General features: G+C 39.6%; 1 protein-coding gene across 4 annotated transcripts in view; it reads left to right on the top strand.

The window, feature by feature from the left end:
* The window catches only part of LDLRAD4 (low density lipoprotein receptor class A domain containing 4), a 771,753-nt gene that overhangs the window by 427,651 nt on the left and 326,638 nt on the right, over positions 1-17,464 (top strand). For 3 of the 4 annotated variants that reach the window (XM_049900289.1, XM_049900290.1, XM_049900291.1), the window contains one exon: positions 13,814-13,954. In XM_049900289.1, coding sequence (XP_049756246.1) covers positions 13,814-13,954 — 141 coding nt within the window. Of the gene's footprint in view, positions 1-8,939; positions 9,000-13,813; positions 13,955-17,464 lie in introns of all 4 variants that reach the window. The other variant, XM_049900288.1, reaches the window with a different exon arrangement.

Here is a 17,464-nt window from a genome sequence, read left to right as displayed (position 1 = left end):
CAATGCAATTGATTTTTTTTTTTTCCTTACTCTTCTGTTGTTGATTTCTTCTTTGATGGCATTGTGGTCAGAGAAGATACTTTGTATTATTTCAATGTTTTGGATTTGGCCTAAGATGTGGTCTATTCTGGAGAATGTTCCCTGTGCGTTGGAAAAGAATGTGTACTTTACAGCTGTTGGGTGGAGTGTTCTATATATGTCTATGAGGTCAAGTTGACTGATTGTGCCCTTTAGCTCTTCTGTATGTTTGTCGAATTTCTTTCTAGATCTTCTGTCCTTTACCGAGTGGTGTGTTGAAGTCTCCTACTATTATTGTGGAACTGTCCATTTCCCTTTTCAGTGCTGTTACAGTTTGTTTTATGTATTTTGGAGTCCAGTCATTGGGTGCGTCGATGTTTATCATGGTTAAATCTTCATGATGGATCATGCCTTTAATCATTATGTGGTGCCCTTCTTTGTCTTTTATGGTGGATTTTGTTTTACAGTCTAGTCTATCTGAGATTAGTATTGCTACCCCTACTCTTTTTTGGTAGTTATTTGCTTGGTATATTTTTTCTATCCTTTGATTTTTAATAAATTTACATCTTTGTTTCTAAGGTGTGTCTCTTGTAGACAGCAAATTGATGTATCCTGTTTTTTGTTTGTTTTTTAAATCCATTCTGTCACTCTCGGTCTCTTTATGGGTGCATTTAGACCATTTACATTCAGTGTAACTATTGATAGGTGTGAGTTTATTGCTGTCATCTTGTAGTACTTTTTTTTGTGGTGCTGACATTTTCTTTGTTCTTCTTACTCTCCTGTGCTGAATTCCTTTTGTTGGTGGATTTCTTTTGTTTTTGTAGATTTTGTTTTTATTGAGACTGTATGTTTTTCTTCTATATTTTGATGAGCAGGTTTCTTAACTTTCTTTGTGGCTACGTTGAGATTTACCTTTATCTTCCTAGGTTTGAACCAATCTATTATTACTTGGTATCACCTTGCCTTCCCTCCATTGGAAAGTTCTGTACCTACACTGTTTATTCCCTGTTTTATTGTTCTGACGTTGTTGTCATTTACAGATTAATCTTTCTGGTTCCCTGTTGCAATTGTTTTAGTTTTGGATAGTCCTTCAGAGTTCATTTCCTACATTGGTATCTGGCTGGTACAATCTTGAGTCCTAGATTCAGGCTGTGGTCTGACGTTGTTTGTTCTCAGACTGAAGGACTCCCTTTAATAATTCTCGTAAGTTTGGTTTGGTTTTTACATATTCCCTTAATTTCTGTTTATCTGGAAATGTTCTAATTTCACTGTCATATTTGAATGAGAGATTGACAAGACGTATTATTCTTGGTTGGCAATTCTTTTCTCTCAAGGTTTTATATATGTCATCCCATTGCTGTCTTGCCTGCATGGTTTCTGCCTAATAATCAGAGTTTAGTCTTATTGTTTCTCCTCAGTATGTGACTTTTTTTTTTCCTCAAGCTACTCTCAGGGTTTTTTCTTTGTCTTTGGTTTTAGGGAGTGTGATTATGATATGCCTTGGTGATTTTCTTTTGGGGTCTATCCTGTATGGGGTTTGTGGAGCTTCTTGGATGGTCAGTTTTTCATCTTTCATGATCTTAGGGAAGCTTTCTGTCAGCAGTTCTTCAATGATCCTCTCTGTATTTTCTGTTTTCTCCCCCTGTTCTGGAACTCTGATCGCTTGCAAGTTTTTTCTTCTGATTATATCCCACATAATTCTCAGGGTGTCTTCATTTTTCTTTGTTCTTTTTTCTGATTTTCATCAGAGTTGTGTCCAAGTGTTTGTGTTCAATTTTGCTGATCTTGTCTTCTGTCATTTCAAAGCTGCTCCTTAGCCCTTCTATGACACTGTCCAATTCCAAAATCTTGTTGTTTATCTTTTGGATTTGTAATTGTTGTTTTTGTATGATTTCTAGTTGTAAATTTATTTTGGCATCTTGTACTTGTGTTATTTTCCTGAATTCCTCCATTTTTCGGTCAGTATTTTCCATGAAATTGTCTGTCTTTTCCATGAATTCGTCTGTTTTTTGCTTCAACTCTTAGATAGCTCTGAATATTAAAGATTTGAATTCCCTATCAGGTACGTCTAGTGTCTTTTCTTCTACTGGAAAGTCATCTGGTGTTTTATTTTGGATGCCTACTGGAACCATCCTTTTTTTGTGTGTGTGTGTTTTGATATTTGTCTGCTGTCTTCAGGACATTCAGTAGTTATTTTCTTTGTTTATTGATTGTAGGTCTGTTTGTTTTGCCCTGTTTTTTGTTTTATTTGGTTATGTCTGAGCAGGTGGGCTATGTGTTCTTTGTTGCTTACTTTCTGTGGTCATAATACTTTTCACCTCCTTGTCTAATGGGCAGGGCCAGTCACTCAGCTATGGTGCAGCAGGGCAGGTCCAGCTGAAGAGCAAGGCCTGGGATGGGTTGTTTGTGGTATGCACTAGGGCCAACAGGGCTAGCTGGAAATCAGTGCTGGGCAGGTTCTGGTAGGCCATGCTTGTGCTGCTTGGGGGTGTGATGCTCAGCACACTGAGCAGGTAGGCATGAGGAGGGGGAAGGTTGCCATGTGTGGAGCTAATATGGGTATGAGGAAGAGGAGAGAAGAGAGAGAAATAGGAGCCAAAAACAAAGAAACAAAAAAGTGCTAAGGGAGCTTGCCATTGAAGTGGAGACATGAGAAACCAAGAAATGAAGAAAAACAAAAAGGAGGAAAAAAATAAGGGAAAAAGAAAAAAATAGATAAAAATTTGGAAGGAAGAAAAAAAGAAAAGCCCCCAGGATTCCCACTGGTGTGGCTGCAAAAACCGGGGATGTATCTCCCAGGCTGTGCAATATAGCATGGATAGAGGGGGTGTAGATGTCACACAGTGCCAGGTATTCAGGAGACAGAAAAGAAGGTAAGTGTAGAGAGATGAGAACTGAGAAATGAAGAAAGACAGAAAGGAAAAAAGAGAAAAAAGGAATGCCCCTAGGGATCCCAACTACGGTGCTGTGCAGATTAGGGGAGCGGCTTCTAAGCTGTGTGGTGTAGCCTGGCTAGAAGGAGCTCCCAAGCTTAAAAAAGAAAAAGAAAACGAATAAACAAAACAAAGGAAAACAAAACTAAGCAAAAAAAGAAAAGCCTTGGGGATCCCACCAGTGTGGTGTCACAGGCCGGGGAGTGGTTTCCCTGTCGAGTGTTGCTTCACAGCCTTTCAAGAGGAAGGAAAGATGGTACACAAAGCTGGGTGTTTGAGAGAAAGTAGGAGTTGGTAGTGGGAAGCACGGAAGAAACCAAAAGAAAGAGAAAAAAGCAATGCCAGCCACAGACAAATGGCACTCAGTGTGGGTGAATCCAAGCAGCCCGGGGCTGAAGCAGTTGCCTGCAGGCCACGAGACCATAGCTAGTGGGAAGCAGAGCAGGCCGAAGTGGGGAGGGGAGAAGAGTGGAGGTTAGGAAAGTGTATATCACTTGTTACCAGATGCTCTGTCTCCTGCTGGGAACTTCAGAAGCTGCTTTCCCATACTCCTGTCCGCTGATCTCCAATGTGGGTAGGCAAAATCCAAGTGGCATGTATTCTGGACCTCCCAGCCTGCCAAGCTACCACTGCCAGCCAGGAAGCACGAAGGTAGAGCAGCAGGGAGAGGATGGGGGGTGGAAAAGGGTGTATCAGTGGTTCCCATGTGCTCTGTCTCCTGCTGGGAGCTCTTGTGAAGTTGCTTTCCTGTGCTCCCTGACTGTCGATCTCCAGCAGGAGTCCACGATGGCGAATCTGTGCTTCGTTAGCTGATAGGGAACCTCCGCATGTGTCTCTCCTGGCTCTCTGTTCTCTGTCAGTTTCTTATTCAACTCAGTGCTTGGCTGAGTTCTTTATTTCTTCATTTGACACTTCGGATTCCAGGACTGACTTTTGTCTCTGTTTTACTTAGTTTTTCCGGTCTTTGCAGGGGTGGCGTGGTGCTTCTGTCTATGGTGCCATTTTGGTCACAAGTCCCTCTGCCCATTTTTTGAGTTATTTGTCTTTTTATTGTTGAGTTGTTAAAGTTTTATATATATATGTATATATATATATTTTTTTTTAGAAATTAGAGCTTTATCAGATATATCATTCCCAAAGATTTTTTTGCCAGCCCATAGGTTGTCTTTTTACTCTTTCGATATAGTAATTTGATGAGCATAAGTATTTAATTTTTATGAGGTCCCATTTATCTGATCTGTCTTTTGCTGCTTGTGCATTTGTAGTTGTGTTTGATAATCTGTCTCTAAACAAATAGATCTCATAGTGTTGTCTTTACGTTTTCTTCCAAGGACTTTATAGTTTTAGCTTTAACTTTAGGTCTCTGGTCCATTTTTAGTTAGTTTTTGTGTATGATGTGAGCTATGGGTCCTGTTTCATTTTTCTGCAATTTTGCCAGCATCATTTATTAAAGAGACTGTTTCTTCTCTCTTGAATGGATTTTGACCCCTTGTTGAAAGTCAGTTTTCCATAGATAGATGGATTTATTTCTGGGTCCTCAATTCTGTTCCACTGGTCTATGTTTCTGTGGTTGAACCAGTACTGGTCTATGTTTCTGTGGTTGAACCAGGCCTTTTTGATTACTGCACCTGTATAAAAATATAGTCGTTTTGAAATCGAGGAGTCTGAGGCCTTTTACTTTGTTCTTCAATATTCCTTTGGCTGTTCAGGAACTCTTTCCTTTCCATATAAAGTTGGTAATTAGTTTTTCTATTCTGGTAAAGAATGGTATTAGAATTTTGATTGGGATTGGATTGGATCAGTTTGGGTAGTACTGACATTTTCACAATATTAAGTCTTCCAATGCATGAGCATGAGCATGGAATGTCCTTTGGTTTATGTAGTTCTCTTTTAGTCTCTTGCATTAGTGTTTTATAGTGTTCATTGTATAAATCGTTTATATCTTTAGTTAGGTTTATTCCTAGGTGTTTTATCTTTTGGGGGCTATTGTGAATGATACTGCTTTCTTGATTTCCTATTTGAGTTTCTCCTCGTTAGTGTAAAGAAACCCAACTGAATTTTATGTGTTGATCTTGTACCCTGCAACATTGCCGAATTCTTCTATTAGATCCAGTAGGTTTCTTGTGGAATTTGGAATTATCTATGTATAGGATCATGTTATCTGCAAATAGAGATAGTTTTACTTTTTCCTTTTCCGTCTGGATACCCTTTATTTCTTTCTTGCCTTATTGCTCTGCCTAGGAATTCTAGTACAATATCTAACAGGAGTGGTGACAGTAGGCATCCTTGCCTTGTTTCCATTCTCAAGGAGAAGGCTCTTAGTCTTTCTTTAGTGAGTATAATGTTGGCTGTTGGTTTTGCATATATGCCCTTATTTTTGTTGTGGAATTTTCCTTCTATTTTTATTTTGCTGAGAATTTTTATCAGGAAAGAGTATTGAATGGCTTTTCTGCATCAATTGAGATGATCATGTGGTTCTTTTCCTTTGTTTTATGTATGTGGTGAATTGCATTGATTGATTTTCTAATGTTGAACCACTCTTGCATTCCTGGTATGAATCCCACTTGGCCGTGCTGTATAATATTATTACTATATTGTTGAATTATGCTCACTAGAATTTTGTTAAGAATTTTTGCATCTATATTCCTGAGGGATATTGGTCTGTAATTTTTTCTTTTTGTGGTATCTTTACCTGGCTTTGGTATCAGGGCAATGCTGGCTTCAAAGAATGAGTTAAGGAGTACTCCCTCCTCATCTACGTTTTGGAAGAGTTTGAGTAGGATTCGTCCCAATTTGTCTTTAAATATTTGGTAAAATTCAGTAGTGAAGCCATCTGACCTCGAGCTTTTTGTTGTTGTTGGATTTTTTTTTTTTATGGCATTTTTTATCTCTTTTTTTGTTACAGGTCTGTTTAGATTTTCTACCTCTATTTGTGTTAGTTTTAGGTAGGTAGTCTGTTTCTAAGAATTTGTCCATTCAGTCTATGTTTTCAGATTCATTGGAGTACAATTTTTCATAGTATTCTGTTAAGGTCCTCTTTATTTCAGTTGGATCTGTTGTAATGTCTTCACTTTTCTTTCTTGTTTTGGTTATTTGCAACTTCTCATTTTTTTCCTTTGTCAGTCTAGCCAGTGATTTGTCTATTTTGTTGATTCTTTCAAAGAACCCGTTCAGATCTTGTTGATTCTTAATTGTTTTTATGTTTTCTGTATCATTTATTTCTGCTCTAATCTTTATTCTTTCCTTTCTCTAGTAGCTTTGGGCTTCTTTTACTCTTTTTCATTTGTTCAAGTTTTTGCATTAAGTTATTGATTTGGGATCTTTCTTTTTTAACATAGGTATTTAGTGATATAAATTTCCCTCTGAACACTGATTTCACTGCATCCCAAATATTTTGGCATTTTGTGTTTCCATTTTCGTTTGATTCTAACTATTTTTTAAATTTTACTCTTGGTTTCTTCGTGGGCTAATAGTTTTTTAGTAGTGTGTTATTTAATTTCCATGTTTTTTCTTTTTTCCTTATTCTTTCTCCTATTGTTTTCTAGCTTCATCCTGCTATGGTCAGAGAAGATGCTTTTTATGATTTCAGTCTTCTTAAATTTTGGAGGGTTTGTTTTGTGGCCTATTCTTGGCCTAGAATAAATAAATAGACTAAAATATGCTCTATTCTTGAGACTCATCCATGTGCATGAAGAAAAATATATATCATGCTGCTATTTGGTGGTATGTTCTATACATATCTGTTAGGTCCAGTTGGTTAATAGTGTTATTCAGGTCTTCTTTACTGATTTTCTTTCTAGTTATTCTGTCCATCATTGAAAGTGGAGTGTTTAAATCTCCAAATATTATTGTATATCTATTTCTTTCTTTAATTCAGTTAGAGCTTCTTTATAAACTTTTTTCTGATGTTGGATATATAAATATTTATTATTGCTATGTCTTCTTAGTGAATTGACCCTTTTATCATCACATAATGTCCTTCTTTGTTTCTTACAGTAGATTTTGACTTAAAGTCTATTTTGTCAGATATTAATAATGCCTCTTGGTTACTGTTTGCTTGGCACGTTTTTCACATCCTTTGACTTTTGACTCATCTATGTCTTTGTGCCTAAGGTGTGTGGCTCTTGTAGACAACATATGGATGTGTCATGGCTTTTTTTTTTTTAATCCACTCTGCCACTCTCTGTCTCTTGACTGGAAAATTTAATCCATTTACATTAGATGCAATTATCAGTAGGAAGGATTTCCTTCAGACAGTTTATTATGCTTTTTTGTGATGTTAATGGCTTCTTTGTTCTTCGCTTTCTGTGCTGAGATCCTTTTATATATGGATTTTCTTTTCCTTTCATTTATTTTTGTGTTACTGAGTTTTTTGTTTTGTTTTTCTTTATTTTGTTGAGTAGATCTATCAGGTTTTTTTTGTCATTACCATGAAGTTTACATTTAATATTCTACATTTAAAACAATCTGTTATATCTTGAAACTGCCTTAACCTCTTTAACATATGGAGGTTCTATATCTACACCATTCATTCTCCCTTTTGTTATGATGTTGTCATCAGTTACAACTTTTTCTCTCAGATTCCCTGTAATCTATTTTTAACTTTAATTTACTGTTATATGTATTCGGATAGCTGTTATGTGTCTTTATCTTCGATTGCTGTCTTTCTGAAGGGCCACCTTTTATGTTTCTTGTGGGGTTGCTCTAGTGGTTACAAATTCCCTTAGTTTTTTCTTATCTGGGATTGTCCTAATTTTTCCCTTAATTTTGAGTCACAATTTTCTGTGTATATAATTCTTGGTTGACAGTTCTTTTCTTTCAGGAGTTCATATATGTCATCCCATTACTTTCTTGCCTGCATAGTTTCTGACGAAAAATCAAAGCTTAATCTTATTGAGGCCCCTTCATAGGTGATGTTTTGTTTGTCTTGTGCTGCCCTTAAAATTCTCCCTTTGTCTTTGATTCTGGAACGTTTGATTATGATATATCTCAGTATATTTCTATTGGGCTCTATCCTATATGGAGCTCATTGAGCTTCTTGGATGAAGATTTCATCTTTCGAGATATTTGGGAAGTTATCTGCCATGATTTCTTCAAAGATTCTTTCTGTACATTTTTCCCCTCTGCTTTTTCTGAAATTCCCGTTATGTGTATATTTTTCATTTTGATCATGTCCCACATAACCCTTAGGCTTTATTTGTTTTTCTTCACTGTCTTCTATTGGTCCTCAAACTGAGTAATCATGAAGGTTTTGTCTTTTTTTTCACTGAATCTTTCTTCTATTGTTTCAATTCTACTGTTGTGTCCTTCCTTGCAGTTGTTTATGTCTGTTATTTTATTATTAAGCTTTGGAATTTCTAGTTGTTGTTGTTGTTTTAAATTTATTGAATTTGTCCTTTTGTTCTTATATTGTTTTCCTGTAGTTATTTTTATTTGTCTCTGTGAGTAAACTTAGTACTAGTCTTTTGATGTCTTTAATGGATAATTCCATTATTTGTTCCTCGTCAGACACCATTTTGTTCCTTTGTTTATCTATTTGTTAGTTTGGGCCATCTTTTTCTGTCTGTTCGTATGCTTTGTAACGGTCTATTGTTTTTGAGACATGAATGTTTTGTTTTTGTTTTTGCTTTGATATATTAGAAATTTAGTTTATTTTCTTTCTTCTTAGGCTGTTTCCCTTCCTTTGAATGATTTTAATTATTATTGTTTTGTATTATTGAGGTATGTATGTCTTTGGAGCTACCAGTTGGTTATTTGTGATTTTCTTTAACAGGAGGATATGGAGAGTTGAGTACACACATGGGGTGTATGACAGTAAGCGCTTAAGATCTCCCTTGTAGTGTTGCTTGGAATTGAGAGAGCAGGGCTGTTCCCTGCGGTAGGGCACAAGGTATCAGGTGGCTGGGGCCCCTCCAAAGAGCTTGAGGGACAGTGTGGTTCCTTTGTGTTCGCACAAATAGGTGACATGTCTCCTTGTTTTCTGGGCAGGTCATCCATGCATGCACAGTTGGGCAGTGGAGCCTTGGTGGGCTCTCCACACAGTCATGGGTAGGTGGTACGGTTGGGGGCAGGGGAACGGGAAGTTTCTAGAGGTTCATGGTGGGGGTGGGGGCCTCCACACCAGTGTGGATGGGCAGGGTGGACCCTGGGCTGTGGTTGTGGTTGGGGCGAGGCCTCCTTGCTCAGGTGGGTGGGCTGAGAGTCTTCTGTGCAGGCACAGAATAGTGGAGGGGGTCCTTGAGAGGAGAAAGGGGGCAATCTGGGAGGCTTTCATGCAGTTGCAGAAGGGCAGGGAGTCCCTGGGAGGTGGGGATGATGATAAGATTCCATGCTTAGGCAGGTGGCCTGCTCAGGTGGCTGGCCCAGGAGGCTTCTTCACAGTTGCAGAAAGGCAAGAGGAGGGGGCCCTGGGTAGGGGAAGGAGGTGGGATGAGGCTTCCATGCTTGGGTGAGCAGTCCAGGAGGCTTCTGCGCAAGTTCGGACAGATGGGGCTATAGCACAGGGTAGGAAGGGTTGGGACCCTGTTTGTGGTGGGTGTGAGGAGGCTGGGGTCCTCCATGCTACTGACCCAGGTTTGGTGGGGGAAATGAGCCCTCCTCGCAGTCACACATTGGCAGCCTAGCTCCCTTCTGTCTCTGCACTCACCAGGTGACATTGGAGCTCATGCCCTCCCTTCTGTACCGTTCCTTTGCCCCCCACAAATGTGTACTCCCTGATTGTTCTTTCTCCTGATCTGAAGTTTCTATAATCCAACTTGTATCATTTTGCTCCAGCACCTCTGCCCTATTGTTCCCTGGGTTCAATGCTATGTTGCTCCCATGTGTCACTCTTTCTCAGGCATGCCCAGACCCGGTGTGCTGCTTGCCCACTTCATTTTTCCTTTCCAGGGCTGTTTACACAGTATCTCTGTCACAGACTGTGTTTTTCTTGCTGATCTCTTCCTGGGCTTCTTGCTCACGTATGTTGCTTATAGCTGCCTCAAAATGGCCATGTTGCTCTAGGCTAGCAAGTAGGTTGTGGGCCATCTATGAGTCCCTGCTTTCCCGCTGTCCTTATTCTATCTCTCCTTCCAGTTTGTATTCAGTTTGTTTCTTTGACCCCTTATTTGATGTTCAGAGGCCTGAGGTCACCATTTGTATCTGTTCTTGGTTGCTTATACTGCTTATACAAGACTTTGTTGTAGCGTGATGTTATAGTCAGCCTAACTACACTGCCATCTTGGCCCCCTCCTGGCTTTGGTTAACAAAATATTAGAAAACTCTCTTACTCTTAATCATTCTTTTCCTTTCTCCCCTCTCACACAGTATAACTGGTTACTATTAGTTTGCACATAAATAGAAAGACATTCAAGGCAAAAGGGATTTTTTCCCCCAATTGGAGAGAAATCTGGGGTTATGTTCCATCACAGGGAATTTATTGTATGACTTGGGATCAGTCAGGAACCCTCTCTGGACTCTTTTCTCATCTGTGAGTTGAGGGCTTAGACCAGTATCTCCAGGGCCCTCTCAGCATCAAAATGTTATGAATCAATGACAGTTCAAAGTCACTGAATTTATCAGAAGCTTTATTAAGGAATGTAGAGAAACTAAAGAAGACCCCAAATTTGGAGAGAATTCTATTATTACTGGAAGTATGTAAAGTGATTCTAAAATCTCTTGTGGATTTCAGAATTATTTCCATAATAAAACAAATAGAGAATTTTCACAGAGAGGAATGCCATTTTCTTCATGTATTTAAAAATTTCTGACTTTTTAAAGAACAATTTTTTAAATATGACAAATGTTTTTATTTCTTTAAAGAAACACTGGTTACTGAGATGTTCATTCTGTATTACATTTAAATATTAGACATCTGCAATCATCATGAATTCGTTACCAAGATGTTCCTAATATTTTGTGGTCTTTGATTTCCCTCAACTTCTGCCTTAGCGGAAATGCTCAGTAAGTTCCACAAGAATGAACAAAATATAAGGAAACATACTTTCTTATTCTTCTGTATTCCTTCTCTGACTTTACTCCGTTGAGGGTGTTTCTTTGGCTCTTTAGTTTGATGTTAAGCTAATTGCTAACTGTTCAGAATTTTTAGATTTTATGGATTTGAAATTTAACGGGCCGTGTTTGTGCTGATGGTTCCATTATCTAAAAAGAAGAGCTTTCTTATAAATCAGTAGCACAAACTTGTTAATGCTTTGGTAGTAATGCTGAGCTTCCTTAAGAAACATGCTGTTTTGGGGAACTTCGTTACATATATCGACGCCAATTATAGTGAGTCCCACCCATTCACTGAAGTAGACTGGGAAACTGACAGGCAGGATGGTGTAATGGAAAGAGCAGAACAATTACAGGCAAGGCACTTACTGTCTGATTGTTAATTTTGTCATCTATAAAATGCGAGTAACAATATCAGCATAATGATTTCACACAGTTCTTATGGGACTACAATTAGATCATTCATCCTCTCAGCAAATATGTGATTCCCACCAGGTAGCACTTTGGATGTTAAGGATGTAAAGAAGGAAAATATGTGGCCTTGGGAGGAGTTAGTTTGTATATTAGTCACTGTTCACATTTACAATAATATTACAGCTATTTGAAGAAGGCCTGATCTTTCATCTCTGTTTCCACATTAGTATGTCACATGGAGGGGCTCATGTGTTGGTAACTCAAATAAGTGAATCACATAGTTAATTGCCTTGAAAACATTTTGTTAGTTGAGATGGGTCTCCCCTCAACTAAACTGAAATGAGTAAAGCATTGATTTGATTTTTTTTCACTGCTGGTTTAAAGTTCCACACAAATGTGCATGTAATAGTTTACCCTCCGATCCTTTCCAGCTATAGCAATGGCTGACTTTTCAGTTGGAAGTTGAGTCAATCCAGGTTATTATTCCATTTTTTTCCCAATCACCATTTCAACATCAAAATACCTGTTTTTGGCTAATGTACTTTTCATGTTTGATATTAATCTGAAGTCCAGTATTTTTTTTTGGAAAGAAATATAAATTGTTTTCACATCCTTTTTTTCCATTAAGTTAAAAAAAGTCACCTCATAACTATGATTTCAAACAGCTGGATTGTAATATTTGCACTGTATGGGAAGAAAGTGTTTGGCTTCAGCAGAGCTCTTACAAGATCCACTCACCAGATGGGCTTCTAACTGGCGGGAAGCTCGAGTGGAGAAGTTGGTGACCCACCTCTGGGCCGTGTCCACATGTCACTCAAAACTAGGTCAGGGCCTCCAGTTGTGGTGTTCTCTACATTCTTTCAGGAGAACATAAATAAATGGAGAATTGTAATACCTTCTTCATATGGTTTGCCAAAATACTTTCTCTTCCAACAAGTAAGGGGCTATTCTTTTTGCAGATGACAAAGTGAACCCCCCAGAAATTGGTGGCACCTCTAGTGCCGTGTAACCAGAAGAGGGGTGTGGGGCACACACCCCAGCTTTTGTCTGAGTAATGGACTCCCAGATGTGGGAGGGTTTGGACGTGATCTAGGCCTGCCACCTGTTTCACAGACAGAGAGACCAAGACTAGAGTAGAGAAGAGGCCTCGAGATTCAGCCAGTCAGAGGGCAGGATGGACCCATTCTCATATTTCTCCCAGGGCTCCTTCCGGTGGGTGCGCACTTATGCCATCCTGTCCACAATCTGTGGGCACCCTCAGAGAACGGGCACAGCCAGTGCAAGATGTAAGACATGTGTGGATTTTACATGTCCACATGTGTGTAATTGTGTGATTTCCTTTATCCTTAATTGCTTTAATGGCTAGGAATGTTGTAAGTTTATTTTAAAAGCCTTATAAAAAGGAGAATGTTGTAAGTTTTTTTTTAAAAACACATATAAAAATGAATTCCATGTTCAAATGTTGATTTCCACAGATTTTAGAGACCCTATGTTTGATGGCCCTGGTGGCTTAATAGTTAAGCACGTGGCTGCTAACTGAAAGCTTGACAGTTTGAACCCACCAAGTTGATCCTCCAGCCACTCCATGGGAGAAAGATGCGGCAGGCTGCTTCCATAAAGATTTCAGCTGTGGATACCTATGGGGCAGTTCTACCCTGTCTTAAGGGGTCGCTGTGAGTCAGACTCGATTTGCCCGCAAAGGTTTTTTTTGTTTGTGTTGTTTTTTAATGTTCGGCATGACCTTCAGGGACTTGAGTTTGCGTCTAGCCCATTTTTATCGTTCATCAACAAGGCCCTCAGTGGGGGAAGCTCTTGGGTAGCAGAGAGCACACAGGATTCCCTAGGTTTTACGTGATTACAATAAATGCTACCACCATTGGCATTAAATCTGCTTTTCTCAGGCGTTAGATGAATACCAGAGAAGTCAAATATTTTGCCTAGAGCTTCACAATAAGCCTGTAGCAAACTGAAGATAAAATTTATGAGCTTATTTCTGTTGAGGCTGAGCCCCAAAGTCCCTAGCCGCCGCTGCTGAGCATGCCCCATCTTTGGAAGCAGGACACTGCCAGAGTTGTCTCCAAGCAAATGAGTAAAGCCCCACAGCTGTGACTCTCACTCGGCAGAGCAGGGAAAGACTGGTGGGTGAGTGCTGGTGGTTGGGGTACCCTGTGTGCCCCTGAGGCATGCGTGCAGGTACTCCCACTAGGAGGAGGGTCCTTTCCAGCCCCTGAGGTGCACTTGTGGATGCTCCAGGGCACCTCACTGGAGAAAGGTCTTCTCCAGCCCATGAGGCATGTGTGAGGTTCCTCCCAGGTACCTCGTAGTAGGAGACGGCCCTTCCCTGAACTTGGTTTCCTGGGGTCTCTAGGTAGGCTGAATACCAAACCGCCATGGCACTCAACAGAAAAATGCACACTAAACAACAAGCATGCAGTGACTGCCTTATGTTTACTTTCCAGAGTGCAAATTCACCTGCACCAGCGGAAAGTGCTTGTATCTTGGTTCACTGGTCTGCAACCAACGGAACGACTGTGGGGACAACAGTGATGAGGAGAATTGTCTCCTGGTGACTGAACATCCACCCCCAGGAATCTTCAGCTGTAAGTCCCTCCTGCCTGCAGGGCATCACGGTGGATCATGTTTTTGGAATGGTTAAGAGTTCAGTTCTTCAGCAGATGGGAAGGGTGCTGTTTTCTGGTTAAGGAAAGAGATTTACATTTTCACAAAGGAAATGTTTTCTTCTTTTAAGATAGAAAGATAGTACCTCTCAAAGCAGGAAACTATTCTCAGGGGCAGCCAGGGGCCCTGTGTTTTGAACTGGCTTTTGCTATTGATCTGAGAAGCTTTGACAAGATCCATCCAAGACCCAGCATACTGACTTAGTGTTCTCCAAACCAGTTTTCAAATCATACTAAGAGTAGTCAATCAGGAAGTCATTTTAAATAAGCAAAGGAAGAACTGTGAAGGGCCCAGAATTAATTCTATAATTGAAATAAGAAAGTAGAAAAATTTCTATGAGACTTTTTAAGAAGATCCTGGCCATGTGTTTTTCCATTTGACACTGGATGGAGAACAACTTAAGTGAGGTTTTACATGTGTGAATCCCCAAGGGTGAGGTTTCAAGCATTTCTTGAACCTCAAAGTGTGAAATCAGAGTTTGAATTTCATTGATTTTTGATCTCGTGGTTTTTATGAAGACGAAGGAGAAAGAAGGCAGTTTAGAAACACTGCCGAACTTCTCTTAGGAAAAGTGATTTATTGTTTTCTGTGTTTCCTTGGGTTAGGTGAAGCAAATGGAAGGTGAGGATCATTTTTGCAGTAGCATACCCTGGGAATAAAGTTTGCATCACTAATGCTTGTCGTGGGATTTTGGGTCTGTGGGCCCTGGGAATAAAGTTTGCATCACTAATGCTTGTCATGGAATCTTCTTAGAGAGAATTGCATGATACACTCAACTTCTCTTCCAAGTGTAACTAATGTTATATTGAGGAGTTATATTACTGATTTTTTAAATTTTTGTTATAGAAATTACACTATATAAATAACAAAGCTGCAAATATGAAAATGGGGGGATTTTTTTTTAAAAAAGAAAGTGTGTTCTTTATTCTTACTGTACTTTCCTGCTGGGTGGCCAGCTCACAAAAGTCTGAATTCAAGAGTCCAGTTGTGTAAACTGTTTCCTCATGTTTTTCTGTTGTGTTCAGTTTCTTACACTGAGTGTTCTTAGAGTCCCGCCACTATAATTTGAAAAGATAATTTAAGGTTAGTGTGTGTTTTCTTGGTATTCAGTCTGTGTTTTCCCCCGGTCACTTTTTTTAATTTAATTTTATTTTAATCTTTATTGTGCTTTAAGTGAAAGTATACACTTCAAGTCAGTCTCTCACATAAAAACTTATATACACCTTGCTACATACTCCCAATTACTCTCCCCCTTATGAGACAATCTGCTCCCTCCCTCCACTCTCTTTTCCTGTCCATTTTGCCAGCCTCAACCCTCCCTACCTTCTCATCTTCCCTACAGGAAGGAGATGCCAACATAGTCTCAAGTGTCCACCTGATCCAAGTAGCTCACTCCTCACCAGCATCCCTGTCCAACCCATTGTCCAGTCCAAACCATGTCTGATGAGTTGGGTTCAGGAATGCTTCCTGTCCTGGGCCAACAGAAGGTCTGGGGCCCATGACCACCGGGGTCCTTCTAGTCTCAGTCAGAACATTAAGTCTGGACTTTTTATGAGAATTTGGGGTCTGCATCCCACTGCTCTCCTGATCCCTCAGGGGTTCTCTGTTGTGTTCCTTTTCAGGGCAGTCATCGGTTGTCGCCGGGCACCATCTAGTTCTTTGAGCTCAGGCTGATGTAGTCTCTGGTTCATGTGACCCTTTCTGTCTCTTGGGCTCATAATTGCCTTGTGTCCTTGGTGTTCTTCATTCTCCTTTGATCCAGGTGGGTTGAGACTCATTGATGCATCTTAGATGGCCGATTGGTAGCATTTAAGACCTGAGACACCACTCTATGAAGTGGGATGCAGAATGTTTTCTTAATATTTTTTATTATGCCAATTGACTTAGATGTCCCCTGAAACCATGGTCTCCAAACCCCTGTCCCTGCTACACTGGCCTTCGAAGCATTCACTTTATTCAGGAAACTTCTTTGCTTTTGGTTTAGTCCAGTTGTGCTGACTTCCCCTGTATTGAGTGTTGTCTTTCCCTTCACCTAAAGAGGTTACAGGTTTTATCTACTATAATTAGTAAGTACCCCTCTTCCACCTTCCCTCCCTCCCCCCCTCATAACCACAAAAGAATGTGTTCTTCTCAGTTTAAACTATTCCTCAAGTTCTTATAATAGTGGTCTTATACAATATTTGTCCTTTCGTAACTGACTAATTTCACTCAGCATAATGCCTTCCAGGTTCCTCCATGTTATGAAATGTTTCACAGATTCGTCACTGTTCTTTATTGATGCGTAGTATTCCATTGTGTGACTATACCATAATTTATTTATCCATTCATCCGTTGATGGGCACCTTGGTAGTTTCCATGTTTTTGCTATTGTAAACAGTGCTGCAATAAACATGGGTGTGCATATATCTGTTCATGTAAAGGCTCTTATTTCTCTAGGATATATTCCGAGGAGTGGGACTGCTGGCTCGTATGGTAGTTCTATTTCTAGCTTTTTAAGGAAGCCCCAAATCGAGTTCCAAAGTGGTTGTACCATTTGACATTCCCACTCAGCAGTGTATAAGTATTCCAATCTCTCCACAGCCTCCCCAACATTTATTATTTTGTGTTTTTTGGATTAATGCCAGCTTTGTTGGAGTGAGATGAAATCTCATTGTAGTTTTGATTTGCATTCTCTAATGGCTAATGATCGAGAGCATTTCCTCATCTATCCGTTAGCTACCTGAAAGTCTTCTTTAGTGAAGTGCTTTTTCATATCCTTTGCCCATTTTTTAATTGGGTTGTTTGTCTTTTTGTGGTTGAGTTTTAGCACAATCATGTAGATTTTAGAGATCAGGCGCTGTTCGGAGAAGTCATAGCTGAAAACTTTTTCCCAGTCTATAGGTGGTCTTTTTACTCTTTTGGTGAAGCCCTTAGATGAGCATAGGTGTTTGATTTTTAGGAGCTCCCAGTTATCTGGTTTCTCTTTGGCATTTTTAGTAATGTTTTGTATTCTGTTTGTGCCATGTATTAGGGCTCCTAATGTTTTCCCTATTTTTTTCTTCCATGATCTTTATCATTTTAGACTTTATGTTTAGGTCTTTGATCTATTTGGAGTTTGTTTTTGTGCATGGAGTGAGGTATGGGTCTTGTTTCATTTTTTTGCAGATGGATATCCAGTTATGCCAGCATCGTTTGTTAAAAAGACTATCTTTTCCCCAATTAACTGACACTGGGCCTTTGTGAAATGTCAGCTGCTCATATGTGGATGGATTTTTGTCTGGATTGTCAACTCTGTTCCATTGGTCTATGTGTCTGTTGTTGTACCAGTACCAGTCTGTTTCGACCACTGTGGCGGTATAATAGGTACTAAAATCCAGTAGAGTGAGGCCTCCCACTTTGTTCTTCTTTTTCAGTAATGCTTTACTTATCTGGGGCTTCTTTCCCTTCCATAT

Source organism: Elephas maximus, chromosome 11 (genome assembly GCF_024166365.1).
Source record: "Elephas maximus indicus isolate mEleMax1 chromosome 11, mEleMax1 primary haplotype, whole genome shotgun sequence".
NCBI lineage: Eukaryota > Metazoa > Chordata > Mammalia > Proboscidea > Elephantidae > Elephas > Elephas maximus.
This window is presented reverse-complemented; position numbering and strand designations above follow the sequence as displayed.